Source organism: Haliotis rubra, unplaced genomic scaffold (genome assembly GCF_003918875.1).
Source record: "Haliotis rubra isolate DU_JTF1 unplaced genomic scaffold, ASM391887v1 Scf72, whole genome shotgun sequence".
NCBI classification, from domain to species: domain Eukaryota; kingdom Metazoa; phylum Mollusca; class Gastropoda; order Lepetellida; family Haliotidae; genus Haliotis; species Haliotis rubra.
Window position 1 is genome coordinate 2,368,522 of NW_025767435.1, and position 15,733 is coordinate 2,384,254.

A 15,733-nucleotide genomic window follows, 5' to 3' on the forward strand; every position below is an offset into this window, starting at 1 on the left:
TGGCCACAGGAATGAACCACGATTACGTTTTTAAAAGTCAATTGTAGTTTGTATTGAAATCTTTAAAGAATTGAATACTTTGCTAACTTTATTCTGTATTGCTTTCATCTCATTTTTCTGATTCCTTTTGTTTTACTTTTTAATTGTTTGAATTAAATTAAGTTACTAATTTATATGATTTATACATTCGTCTTTCAAAATGATAAACTGCAAAAATTAAATGTAACTCTTAAACATTTCTTTGGCTGAAAACATAATTAAACTTCAGGATCAATTTAAGTTTTGCCTTGACAAAATATTAAAACATAAAATTGAACTGACCTCCAAATGCCTGTCAGTTGCCATTGGAACCTTCATTGTTATCATATTGAAAAATTAAAATCCATGCGATATTTTTCATGCCATATCTTTTCACAAAGATTTAAACTCATCGTTCATCATCATGTCCAGCCATCTCCACGCTTGTACTGCATGACCTAGGGATACAAAAATCTGTTTGAGAGACGACTGTGACTAAAGTGATTTGTTATCCCTCGAGTTTCGGTAACTTGTTAATATTTGTTCCCTGGAATGGAGTGAACTGAAAGACCGACAGCCCTCCTTCCTCAGAGGCCAGGAAGATCCCATCACCTCTTTACGTTCACAACTTGGAGCCATTCTTGAAATTTGTCAAATCATAAAAAATATTATTTTATTTGTTGAGCGTACAACGCTCATTGAACGGGCAATGAAATGCTCACCATTGTACTTCAGGGAGCAATATAACATCAGTTCAACGAGGCTCCGTGGAATCGCACAGGCTCCGCTTCAAAGATGAATATTGTTCCGTTTGTTTGGAGGATGATGAATTATCTATTGTTAACAAATAAACACAATTTCATGATAATCCACAGAGAAGGTTACAGAGTATAAAGACATTCTGCTTGACTCAAATTGCTTTAAATCCAAGATTTACCAAAAGATCGTATAAAAAATCACTCGCGTTGAAACATAGTCTTCGAAATCAAACGAGTAATTAACCCAGATCAATGAATCTGATGTTCAAAATCAAATTATATTGGTAGAAGTTTCTCAAAACGAAATTAACAGTTCTACGAACGCAATCGGCTTGCAAGGGGCTACAAATAAGGTGACTCTGATTTGCAGACTGAACGGGCAGATGTTCGTTATTGGTACAATACATGCATCTTTCAATCGCATCAGGAAACACATAAACATAAACTAAATGTAAATGTGATATATTAAAAGGCGTATACTTGTACACTGAAGAACATTATTATCGGTAGTGTGAGTGCAGAGCATGCATATGACTGGTGCATTTCGCGAATATTTTATTTAATTTCATCTGCTATGCCGCCAGTGGAGCCATCGTGTCTGCTGCCCGCGAAATAAAGACACATTCTCTCATACTCAAAGAAGTCTCTGTGTGTCAGTCTGCTGATATGGAACAAATTCATTCTGAGATGAAAGAAATATGTTGTTAAGCAGAATACAGTATTTGATTAATGATTCAATAAAGCGAAGAATACACATAATCAACAGATTTCAAATTCTGGTTTTACAGACTACGGAAAACATGGAAAAAATAAATAACTTTCCATAAACATTATCAAGGAAAATCAAAACTTCAAAGAGGGTTTTTGATTAGAAAATAAGAGTCAAATGTTATGCATATATTATACTAAAATATGAGAGAGAGACAGACAGACAAAGACAGACAGAGACAGACAGATAGAGACACAGACAAAGAGAGACAGATAGAGACACAGACAGAGACAGACAGAATGAGAGACACAGTGAAAGAGAGACAGACAGACACAGAGAGAGAAAGAGACAGAGAGTTGACATACTTTAATGCAGTGTGTCAGTTTTGTAATCTGGTGTCGTGGTGCGAAAGAAGCTCTTGACCAGTTGAGACTTTAATGTTACCACACATGTTCCTATAATCCCCGAACTATGCCAACAATGGCGGATACATAACTCAAAACCTTTAATGCGGCAATTTCACAGAATGCCAAGCGATTGAGACGAAATCCAGAATCACCACTAAGCATTCGGGTCAAACCGTTTACAGTTAGACCAATCTTGGAACCGCCGGGCCATAGAACTGTATGTAGGGTAGGGGCATCGTGGGATGGCGTGACGGTGGGCCACTACACAGCTCTCCCCTGTAAAGGTGTGCTCTCAGCGCCAAGTAGCTGCCAGTACTAAATCTTGTCTGGCACCTACAAGGTTCTGGACACGAAACTTTAATGCATTTAGTATGGAAGCCCACTAAGACCATACACATAGCATGTGCAAGTCCATATATGGCCTTATCCACGTTGACATCTTCATCCACGACGACGTCAACGCATTTCCATATGGGCATGGACAGCGACATCGGTATCCTCATCTGTATATGCATCCACACCCCAAAATCATATTCCTGTCGAACAAACCCTCCATCTCCAGTCCAAATCGCGGAGTGCATCAATATGAAGCACTTCGAAGTGTAGAGTTGCGTGCCTTTGGATGTTCAAGGATCCTGTGGTCCTTTTTTCGAATCCGAGGATGTAATCATGATTGTATTCTTTGCAGCATCACACCCGTGCTCGTAAGTATTTTGTAAAACATAGAAACTTGTAAACATCTTGCACTGTTCCGGACTTTTAATTTGAGACGCTGTGATGTAACCGAACGCGCTGTGAGCGTTCTTGTTGAAAAAGTCACCTAAAACAACAAGACAATATTGCTCTATATGTACAAATTACACATTAACATCTTTAAAAAGACACGTGTAGAAGATACAAAACATATCTATTTACAAATAGTTTGGGACACTTTACATTTTACTTCGTCGCTGTATTCATATAAAAATGAAGAATTAAAACAATACGAAACGAATATTTTAAATAATTGAGGATGCTCCCATGATGACGTCACCAGTGGTCAATTCATGTAATGACCACAGCCATTTTTCCCCTTATGGGTGAGTGAGTTTAGTTTTACGCCGCATTCAGCAGTATTGCAGCTATATGGCGGCGGTCTGTAAATAATCGAGTCTTGACCAGACAATTCAGTGATCAACAGTCAGGTGCGTAGCAAGCCAATTTTTCGTGTAAGCCCGACAGTTTGCAAGCTGTGTATTTAGACAGTATTGACGTCTTGCACAACATTCATACCCCAAAAATCATGTGTGAGCCCGGGATTTTGTTTATAATGGTAGCTACGCCCCTGACAGCATGAGCATCGATCTACGCAGTTGGGAACCGATGACATGTGCCAACCAAGTCGGGGTGCCTGACCACCCGATCCCGTTAGTCGCGTCTTACGTTTGCCCCTTATGCAATGTGAAAGTTTTCTAAAGGCTGGTTCTTTTCTTGCGTTAATGTTTTATGTAAGAAGGCGAAATTATTCATACAGAATCCCCTATATTAGGGGATTGCTATACTAAGTAGCGTAAAGGTTTGGTCTTCACGCTGGTTTAGTTCCCCAAATGGTTACAATACGTGAAGGGTATTGTTGTTTTCCCCCACCGTCAGTTTGCTTGAAAGCATAAAGTAGCTTAAACTGAATCACCAGTAGCTATATATACACAGTCAGTCGTCTAATGCATTATTATATAGGAATAAAGATGAATAGAGTACGTGATATATCCTTCGATATACATATAAACATGGAAATAAGAGCGTTCAAAGAATCCAATCGACCGTAAAATGATAAATCAGAAACTGCTGCGAAATATTCACGTTTCAGGCAGCGGTTGAAAAATCCGGAATGATGTCCCGACTGGGTGCCCGTACAGCGGAGTTAAGTACTTAGATTGAAAGGCAATGATTTGGCGACTGGATAGGTTGTGTGTAGCATGCGATCTCCCAATGCCGCACGTACATCGAGTGTTTGTGAAGAGGGGGGGATAAGGGTTTATCAGCGTCAAGTAGTCAATTGTGTTAAACAGTCTGCTTGCCACGTCCTGTCTGTCGACTGCGACATTGCGGGCACGGAAAAGGCTAAACTCTCTGATTTGGACCTCGTTTGAACTTAAAGGCTGAATGAGGGGGCCGCGCCAATTAGAGACCCGGGGTTCTTCTCAATGAAAGTTACGTGTTTGGATTTAAATACGGTTTTATTCAGAATACAGATGTGCAAATAGTTGTAGCATTAATGATGTATGGCTTTTAAATTCAAATATTGGATTTGTAATATTTTGACATGAAGAAAACGCGTTTACTAGGTATCAGCACTATATGGTAGTGATTTTTAAGCACAAAAATATTCTCCATGATTTTTTGTCGGTTTTGTTGAAAACATTAGCAAATACCACCGTTTGATAAGAACCTGGCTAATCTACAACCATTCGCATCAAGAATGCCATGAATATGAATTCCAAACAACGCCAGTCAAATGACAGACGTTTGAACAGAATAATGCAACATCAAGAACACAGGTTTAAAAAAAGAACTATTCTTACTTTATCGTTTGTTGGCATCAAGGTGTGAGTGAGTGAGTTCTGTTTTATGCCGCCTTTAGCAGTATTCCAGCAATATCACGGCTGGGGACACCAGAAATGGGTTTAATAAACTGTGCCCATGTGGGGAATCGAACCCGTGCCTTCGAACCCGGGCCAACACCTTTCTTAGTTGCTGTGCATATTCAGTGTATATAGTATAACTACATGAAATGAGGTAAAGGGAACTAGTAGTGAGATAATATCAGCAGAGAATCCAAACCTCATCCTCTTGTTCTCAGTTCTGGTGTCCCATCCTTATCTTCTTTTCACTTCGAACACCAGATCATCATTCTATCCTTAGCTTTGGTATAGCATCATAATCTCTGTCTTACTTCTGGCGTACCATCCTAATCATCCTTCTTTCTATCCTCGAATTCTCATCCCTCTCTTTCTCTCCTCCCATCACCACCCCTTCTTTCTACCCTCCATCCTTACTCTTCTTTCTACCCTCCATCCTTACCCTTCATTCTACCCTCCATCCTTACTCTTCTTTCTACCCTCAATCCTTATCCTTCTTTCTACCCTCCATCCTTACCCTTCTTTCTACCCTACATCCTTACCCTTCTTTCTACCCTCCATCCTTTCTTTCTACCCTCCATCCTTACCCTTCTTTCTTACCCCTCCATCCTTACCCTTCTTTCTACCCTCCATCCCCTTCATCTTTCTTTCTACCCTCCATCCTCTACCCTTCTTTCTACCTCTCCTTACTCTTCCTTCTTTTCTACCCTTCATCCTTACCCTTCTTTCTACCCTCTATCCTTACTCTTCTTTCTACCCGTCCATCCATCCTCCCTTCTTTCTACCTCCATCCTTACCCTTCTTTCTACCCTCCATCCTTACTTTTCTTTCTACCCTCCATCCTTACCTTTCTTTCTACCCTCCATCCTTACTCTTCTTTCTACCCTCCATCCTTACCCTTCCTTCTGCCCTCCATCCTTACTCTTCTTTCTACCCTCCATCCTGACACTTCTTTCTTCCCTCCCATCCTCATCCTTCTTTCTTCCCTCCCATCTTCGTCCTTCTTTTTTCCCTCCCATCTTCGTCCTTCTTTCTTCCTCCCATCCTCATCCTTTCTTCTTCCCTCCATCCTCATCCTTCTTTCCTCCCTCCCATCCTTCTCATCCTTCTTTCTTCCCTCCCATCTTCATCTTTCTTTCTTCCTCCCATCCTCATCCTTCTTTTCTTCCTTCCATCCTCATCCTTTTTTCTTCCCTCCCATCTTCATCCTTCTTTCTTCCCTCCCATCTTCATCCTTCTTTCTTCCTCCCATCCTCATCCTTCTTTATTCCCTCCCATCCTCATCCTTTTTCTTCCCTCCCATCTTCATCCTTCTTTTCCCCATCCATCCTCATCATCTTTTCTTCTTTTCCCCTCCATCCTCATCCTTCTTCTTTCTTCCCTCCCATCCTCATCCTTCTTTCTTCCTCCCATCTTCATCCTTCTTTCCTTCCCCCATCTTCATCCTTCTTTCTTCCTCCCATCCTCATCCTTCTTTATTCCCTCCCATCCTCATCCATCTTTCCTCCCTCCATCTTCATCCTTTTTTCCCTCCCATCTTCATCCTTCTTTCATTCCCTTCCATCTTCATCCTTCTTTCTTCCTCCCATCCTTCATCCTTCTTTGATTCCCTCCCATCCTCATCCTTCTTTCCTCTCCATCTTCATCCTTCTTCATTTTTCCCTCCATCTTCATCCTTCTTTCCATTCCTTTCTTCTTCTTCATCTTCATCTTTCTTCCCTCCCATCCTCATCCTTCTTTATTCCCTCCCATCTTCATCCTTCTTTCTTCCGTCCCATGTTCATCCTTCTTTCTTCCCTCCCATCCTCATCCTTCTTTCTTCCTCCTCATCCTCATCCTTCTTTCAATTTCCCTCCATCCCTCACCATCCTCATCCTTTCTTTCCTCCCTCTTCTTCATCCTTTCTTCCCTCCATCCTCATCCTTCTTTCTGTCCGATCTTCATCCTTCTTTCTTCCCTCCATCTTCATCCTTTCTTCCCTCCAATCCTCATCCTTCTTTCTGTCCGATCTTCATCCTTCTTTCTATCACATCCTTTCTTTATTCCTCCAATCCTCATCCTTCTTTATTCCTTCCTCCCATCCTCATCCTCCTTTTTCTTTTCCTCCCTCCCATCCTTCATCCTTCTTTCTTCCTCTTCCCATCCTCTCTTCTTTCCTTCCCTCCCATCTTTATCTCCTCATCCTGCTTTCTTTCCTCCCTCCCATCTTCATCCTTTTCTTCCTCCCATCCTCATCCTTCTTTCTGTCCGATTTTCATCCTTCTTTCTTCCCTCCCATCTTCCTCCTTCATCCTTTCTTCCTCCCATCTTCTTTCTGTCCGATCTTCATCCTTTCTTCCCTCCCATCTTCATCCTTTCTTCCCTCCCATCTTCATCCTTCTTTCTGTCCGATCTTCATCCATCTTTCTTCCCTCCCATCCTCATCCTTCTTTCTATCACATCGTTCTTTCTTTCCTCCAATCCTCATCCTTCATTTCCCCCTCAATCCTCATCCTTCTTTCTATAATGCCACCCCCACCCCTTCTGGTTGGTAGTATTCCATCCTCCCATCCCCTTCTCAGCTGTACCAACACACACTCATCTCCTTTTTAGGTCCAGCATTCCATTTTAGATGCTCCCTTTCTAATTTCCAGCTCCCCACTCGTATACCCGCCCGGGCCTGGACTGATGACTCAACTGTCAATTCATAGAATCACTCTATTTAACCTCATATATAACTTTACTTCGGGGACTGTATGTCATTTAACTCAAAACACTGACCTCATCTTTTTGTAAAGCAACCTACTATAACGATGTTCTGTATCATTCTACTTGCCACGACCGAAATATATTACTGTCACTGTTCTAATAACAATGCAATAAAATCACAAAATGACACATTTTAAATGTCATCCTACAATCATTTATATTACCCTAATAGACGATATAACAAAATTCTTATTGCTGCGCGTCGGAAGCAAGAAATGCAAGAAAGCCAATCGAATATGTCAGAAACTCGAAATCTTGACATTATCTAAAATAATGGTTTATGAAGTAGAAAGGAACACAGCGACATTTCAAATCGTTAAATAAAGATAAATTCTATCAAGCATTAGATTACTTTTTCTTGTCATTAACATTTTTTTTTGCAACAACGAGGAAATCGTTTGTCGTTAATTTTGTCCACAGTGATACGCCGCCGCCAGTGCGACAGGATGCTAAACATAAATCACATTTTATTGTCCGTCAATCTGTAGATAATTGAAATATCCTCACCTAGCGCAATATAATTAAACAATCAGCAACAAAGAAGAGACACCATGTATCTGAAGCGCAATCTATTATATATAATTAGCCTAGGGTCTGTGCCCTCCACTGAAAGCCAGCTCGAGCTATCAGCTATGAACATATTCTGATAATAACGCCATTTATTGACGACGGCCATCCGACGGGTTACAGCCTTATAATTTGAAGCAAATGGTTTGTCAGATAAGTAAACATTAGTTGTATTCTGGGCGACATCTTACAAGACGTTTATTGGTAATAAATGACAAGGAAGGAGTTTAACGCTTGGAAAGACATAACGCGTTGTTCCTTCGCTGGCTACATGGCCTGGAATGAACGATAAACTCCTTGCGATATGACCCTCGGCGTGAAATGCATATTAGGGCTGTACTTACATTGGTCTCTTTAATGACATCATTTCTGTTTGTGGAGGTTTCGGGTTGTACAGATGTGACAGGGTGACATTTTATATGTCACATTTGCACAAGAAGCAGAACTATTGGGATGCTGAAGGAAGTGATTGAAAGACATGTGGATAAACAATTCTCGTGTGTTGTCTTTATTGTCCAGCGTTGTGGGAATATACTGACGTTCTGGCATGTGTGCGGAATAGTGGGAATTATCACAACAGTATTTATTGAATAACATTCTGACTGGCTCATCAACTTTAGTTCAGTTTTGAAAGATTTGTGATTATGATGTACTAGCTTCGGAGGTCCTGAAATTCTTATTCTCATTCTACTCCAGAACATTTGATATACTGAAACTACTGAATAGATTTAATGAAATAATCATAATGATGCCAATATTTGGGGTTGTTTTATCAAATGTTTATTGTAATTTGACGGACAATTACTTTATTCATAACTAAAATGTTAACTACAATGTAAGGTTCAATCTGTAAAGAACGATCTCGTGAAATGTTAATATTTCAACACTCTATAATGACAACCTATCTATATAAAGCATAAATATCGACAAAAGATGACAGCAATGTTTACCAGTGTGTTAGTATACATGGGAACCACCTTTGTTTAAGACCTCCACATTCTAGGTCGATATGGTAAAAATAGTCAATATTTTAATTATCGAACATATGAAGAATAGGCTCGGGATAGCGGGGATTCCTGGCTTGTCGTAAAGGGAAAACTGTGTGCCTTTCAAGAGAATGGGAGTATTTTTCTTAAATAAAATTATAGAGTCCGATGCCTTACTGACAAGAAACATGCCTTGTAATGTAGGAATAGAAATCACGTGACACTTTCTCGAACCAAGTGTCCAAAGCATACAGTTTGTTACTTCTATTCAGTTTTCAAAAATGATGTATGTCATAGTATCCCACTTGCGCAGATGCTCATGATGTCAATCACTGGAATGTCTGGTAGGACCACCGTCATATAATAGCTGTAATATTGCTGAGTGTGGCGTTAAACAACACACAGACAAGAAAGAAATGAACCCCTGTTTAGTTTGGAAAAGATAGGCGAGTTCCTAAAATCATTAACAAAAATGCTGATGTCCAACCACTTTGACCGAATTAAATGGTTGACTCAGTCTAAGTGTCATGATTGATTCCGTATCACTGCTTCCGCCGCACTTCACAAGCTCCACTCATACATAAACTTGAACTCGAATATCAAGCGATTCCATTAACTACTGTCTAACCTTCACGCATCGACCAACAGATGTTGGAAAGTAACCATTCAAACCGGTGTCGAAGTTGAAGTGACAAACGTAAATATTTCGAGTTGTCCGAGATTCGGTTCGACACATCCGCCGCCAAATGACGGCTAAACAAGAAATACGTCGGGCCAAGCTTTCACTTCGAAATAACAGTAGTTCAACACATTAAAATTCGTCACAACAGGGTCTGATTTCATTACCAAATACGTTTACTGTGTTTAAATAGACACTGTACATATAAACGTATTCTTACAACAGAAGAAGAACATCCCTCAAGCTACAAAATGTGTATATAGGTTCACAGAATTGGGAACCGATGACATGTGTCAACCAAGTCAGCGAGCCTGACCACCCGATCCCGTTAGTCGCCTCTTACGACAAGCATGGGTTACTGATACCAATTCTAACCCGGGTCTTCACGGGTATATACTCTACGTACTTTCGTTATACTGGTACTAATCTAAACGAAAAGTGATAATATGTGAAAACATTGAGTTGCACAAGTCTCTAAGGTAATTAATAGTCTCAATGATAATTACTAATAAAAATAAATAACAAAGACTGGCGTCCACTAGTCTAAACTTGCCTCATTAAAGGATGGAATTCAGTACAGCCTACATCCATGAAAACCTAGTTGTGATTCTATTTATCATAATATACATGTACTGATTTCTAGCCTTGGAGCAAGGCTAGTGAAAACACTGGCTCGTCACGCCCGGGTGATTACATGGAACTATTTTATCATAATGGTGTCCCCGCCGTGATACTGCTGGAATTTCTAAAAGCGTAAACTAAACTCAGTCAGTGGGTCAGTCTTTCCAGTCGATCTACATTTTGTGCTGAAAAATAACATTTAAAAAAATTTAATTTAAAACAATAGGAATAAAACATCCTATCTAACCCCTATCAAACACTCAAATCAAGCGTTCGTAATAAATGTCCTCTTAAAAGCGATGATGGCGTTTAAAGATAATAGTGTCTATCTTTTCATAATTTCACGACAGTATAAAATACATGCAGTTTATCGGCTCAGATGTTAGAAAGAGCAAAAACGATTCCGCATGGCATACAAATCGTAATAAAGAATGTTTTAGTGTACAAGTGGCAGGTATCAAATGACAAGTGATAAACGTATCTTTTAGTTTCCAGACCACCAAGACGTCGCTGCCAACAGGTTCCAGAGAAGCCATGAATATATTCTACACCTTTTCAGCAAATTTACGAACATCCAACCATCTTCCACCCCCGGGGTCCTGTCAAGGTAGCTTGGTACACGCAGGTGAAAAGGCCGCGGGATAAGACCCCAATACCCACCCTACGGACTGTCAACACGCCCCACGAATTAGGCCCCCTGGTGCCCCGCAGCACTGACGCAGAACCATGGCCCGACCCCTCGGGATGCTGGCGCCGCTTCTTACAGCGATGCCAGCAAGCGTGAAGTTGACGATATGGGAACCGCGAGATAAAAAATGTGTGTCAGAGTATTACCGAGTCCGTTTTTCACCCTAACTAGTGGCTATCACATTAATCACAATTCAGATGAAGTTTAGGCAACCTTGCAGGTTATTTTCAGGCCAACCTGGTCTGTCGACGGTTATATTTGTCCGTTATTTTATAACAGTAAATTAACAGTTGGAATTAACGACGTTCTGAACAGTATCGTACATCGTATCTCAGAATGAGTGAGTGAGTGAGTGAGTGAGGTAGGTTTAAAGCTGCTTTTCAACAACTTTTCGGTAAAGACACAATATCAACCTCAGGTGTCAGGAACGACCAAGATGACTTAGACCGTGAACGACGTGGTACTGACAGGATAAGAAGAAGAGAAAATCTTGGGTTCGAACCAGAGATCATGTGATCCGTAGAGAGACGAGAGGGCAATACAGCATACAGGTAACTTGCATCAATTTTTACACCTTTGATGAACAGAAAAATTGAATTATGCGAGAACACAAAAAACAACCCCAAACAAACAAGTAAACGGGAACCGACAACCAGTCTTTAATCAGTAGGTATTGAATGTAAGCCGTGTATTGTGCGCCCATCACACGGTATAGGAATAGGGGTAGGAGTGAAGACAGTTTAGTTCAAAGGACGGACCCACCGTTTCATCACATCTTTATGTCACTGAATATCTTCAACGTCCTGGAATGGAAAGTGGAGGCTGCACATGCTAGAGTCAATTCAGAACGATTTTGGTGGATTCGGCGTCGCCTTGCCAGGGACTGTCTGAATCACAGCTATAGGATCCGTATTCGTTATCTGTTTTCCACCCCCTTCTCCACTCCCCAACAACCCGACTCATGCTAGCATGATAAGCTACAACTGCACGTTCTGGGACGTCCACATCTCTTCTACACCCAATCAATCGTTCAGGATCTTCAGTCCCCTGATAAAACCACCTTCACAAATTTCATATCCCTTCCACCTCCAACCGCCTTGTCAATACCACCAAGGATGATCCCATGTTTTCTGCTTCCCTCAACCTACCCTGCCAATAGATCACCAAGGACGATCACATCTCTTCTACCGCCTCCACCGCCAATATATCACCAACGACGATCACATCTCTTCTACCGCCTCCAACCCACCCTGCCAATATATCACCAAGGACGATCACATCTCTTCTACCGCCACCAACCCACTCTGCCAATACATCACCAAGGACGATCACATCTCTTCTACCGCCACCAACCAACTCTGCCAATATATCACCAAGGACGATCACATCTCTTCTACCGCCTCCAACCCACCCTGCCAATATATCACCAAGGACGATCACCAAGGACGATCATCTCTTCTACCGCCTCCAAACAACCCACCCTGCCAATACATATCACCAAGGACGATCACCACGATCTCTTCTACCGCCACCAACCCACCCTGCCAATATATCACCAAAGGACGATCACATCTCTTCTACCGCCAACAACCCACCCTGCCAATATATCACCAAGGACGATCACATCTCTTCTACCGCCAACAACCCACCATCTGCCAACCTGCCCTGCCAATATATCACCAACCAATATATCACCAAGGACGATCACATCTCTTCTACCGCCACCAACCCACTCTGCCAATACATCACCAAGGACGATCACATCTCTTCTACCGCCACCAACCCACCCTGCCAATATATCACCAAGGACGATCACATCTCTTCTACCGCCACCAACCCACCCTGCCAATACATCACCAAGGACGATCACATCTCTTCTACCCAACAACCCACCCTGTCAATATATCACCAAGGACGATCACATCTCTTCTACCGCCACCAACCCACCCTGCCAATATATCACCAAGGACGATCACATCTCTTCTACCGCCACCAACCCACCCTGCCAATATATCACCAAGGACGATCACATCTCTTCTACCGCCACCAACCCACCCTGCCAATACATCACCAAGGACGATCACATCTCTTCTACCGCCACCAACCCACCCTGCCAATATATCACCAAGGACGATCACATCTCTTCTACCGCCACCAACCCACCCTGCCAATATCTCTTTACATCACCAAGGACGATCACATCTCTTCTACCGCCAACCCACCCTGCCAATATATCACCGGACGATCGTCTCTTCTACCGCCATGCCACCACAAATTGGGCATTCACCACCTACAGAGGTGTTGCCCTTCCACGTTGCCAGGTTTACCACATGAGTTCATCAAGCAATTAATCCACATTAAAACCTTCGAGTCAATGCACCCTTGGTCTGACCCCATTCTCATGGCAACTGGTGCAAAATTCTGGATTTTATTCCCTTCAGTCTTTTATTGCACGTGCGTGGTGTGAAGGCGAGAGTCCGTTTATTCTCCGGTTATTGGGCACGGGTGCATCTGGCCACATACCGAGATTTAAAGTTGGCCCTTTACAGAAGCTGTGTGGCCTAGAGAGCAGGTAATGTTGAGAGGGAAGCTGAAGGACTTAGGTAGCTCGAGTGAGCATTAAACTCAGACAATTAGTCTTGACATTAAAACTGCATCTGGTCCAAACCTGAGTATACATTGTAGTGTTAAACCGCTGCATGCTGGTATGTTGACGAGTGTCCCTATCTCCTCATCTTGAGCCTAGTGTGTTTAGTAAGCCAATCCCTGTGTGTGGCTCCTGTTTACATTGCTATGTTTAATGATTACTTACAACGCATGACAGGCCTAGAATTGACATTTATATTGCTTTCAAGAGAGGATGCAGTATGGCGGCTAAGTAAATTGACAATACCAGCAACGTTTACTGCAGAGAACCTTTAACTTGTATATCACGATGTCTTCGCGGAACCAATAAACCTGTGGCTGCATTCAGCGAGAATACCATTAGATTCACTTTCCGATGAAGGAGGATTTTTGACATATTCATGACACGATTACGAACATTTGCAAAGGCGGCACTTCCCCTGTTATAAATAAAGCATTTAAAACAACAACTCCCCTTGTCACTTAGCATTAATTTGCCGAGTCTGTTCACTGCAATTGTTTATCTTAATGAACCCAAGGAAGTTAACACGTACCGTTTAGGACTCAAACTGACAACCCACACAGTTGTGTACTTACAATGATAATATAACATACGCTTGTTTCAGATAATAGGCTACACTCGACTTCATCTGTGAATGTACACACATACATGATAAACAATAAGAGATGGCACATAGCGTTAAGCATGCCAGTCGATATATAATCTACATTATGTTGCGTTTCTGAGCAGTCATACTCCGTTGAAACGGAATCAGATTCATATTTTTTTTAATATGAAAAGGTTTTAATATAAAGCGATACAGCTAGATATTAACCAGTCTCTATTTCCCTACGAAGGGATTCCATTTGGCGTAAAGAGAAAAGAAGCGATGACGTGTATATGGATGGGTCAATGTAAATCAGTAATGGCATCAATTGTTTGGGTGAAAGTTCATATCCTTGTAACTTCACAGTATAATACAGGTTGTCGTCGCCGGAACTCACAAAAACCAGGGTTGAATTCATTGGAGTATCATAGCATAACCCGTGAAGATCCGGGTTAGAATATTGATCTTCAGTAACCCATGCTTGTCGTAAGAGGCGACTAACGGGATCGGGTGGTCAGGCTCGCTGACTTGGTTGACACATGTCATCGTATCCCAATTGCGTAGATCGATGTTCATGCAGTTGATCACTGAATTGTCTGGTCCAGACTCGATTATTTACAGACCGTCGCCATATAGCTGTAATATTACTGAGTGCGGCGTTAAACAACAAACCAAACCAAATCAAAGTATAAATCTGTCTTCCATAACAATTCGGTTATCCACCTTAAGTTGTGGCCAAAAGCACCTTGAATGTTTCAAAATTCAAATATTTTATATATATATTTCTTGACGTCTACATTGCCATGAGAACAAACACATTACTTTCAAAGAATGTTGATCAGTAGCATGTAGCTAAAACAAGCTAGACCAAACCAAATCAAAGTATAAATCTGTCTTCCATAACAATTCGGTTATCCACCTTAAGTTGTGGCCAAAAGCACCTTGAATGTTTCAAAATTCAAATATTTTATATATATATTTCTTGACGTCTACATTGCCATGAGAACAAACACATTACTTTCAAAGGATGTTGATCAGTAGCATGTAGCTAAAACAAGCTAGAAAATAAGTGATGACAAAACTGATTATTGAATTAATTTTCCAGTAGAAAAACATTTTCTTCCTTAACGTCCGATGTTGTGTTTAATAAAGGGGTTCATTCACCTATTGAGCTGTCTGGCACATGTTGGTTCTGGAACCAATATGTCATTACGGAAACTCTCACTTTGTATGTCTGACATTCTTACTGATCTTCAATTGAGATGGTTCCCTTATTATTGCATTTTTTACATAAAAAATCGCGATTGTATCACTATAAGTGACAGGCGCCAAAATACGAAGGCGATGGCATTTTTACTGAAATCATCTTTTCTTTACGTATCAAATTTTTAGATATTATCATCAACAAACACTGTAAACAAGCCGTTACTCAAGCTTTGTACATCAATGTTGCTTTATTTCATCATATTACCGAAAGCTCGTCAGTATTCTGACACGCGCTCGTCTCATATCGAGTGTGAGGGAATGTATTCATTGTAACGCTGAAGTAGAAGAATGCCTTATCATTAGTTTTTCTCAATGTACGACTGTTTGTATGTTGGGCTATTTCTAATTTAGTCGTGATCCTGTCACCGGCTTATCGTGGCCAGCGATAGGACGTGATGTACACTGGAATCCCGCCAGAAGTCAGAATCTCTCGAC

General features: G+C 41.2%; 1 protein-coding gene across 1 annotated transcript; it reads left to right on the top strand.

Moving 5' to 3' along the window:
• Positions 1-11,914: 11,914 nt before the first annotated feature.
• Positions 11,915-13,150, top strand: LOC124259384 (mucin-2-like). Its single transcript, XM_046693510.1, has one exon. The coding sequence runs from the start codon at positions 11,915-11,917 to the stop codon at positions 13,148-13,150; it is 1,236 nt and encodes a 411-aa protein (XP_046549466.1).
• The last annotated feature ends 2,583 nt before the right edge of the window (positions 13,151-15,733 follow it).

Bases quoted from the DNA above. Each gene is read 5' to 3' on its own strand.
- LOC124259384 (XM_046693510.1), top strand. From the start codon at position 11,915: ATGATCCCATGTTTTCTGCTTCCCTCAACCTACCCTGCCAATAGATCA.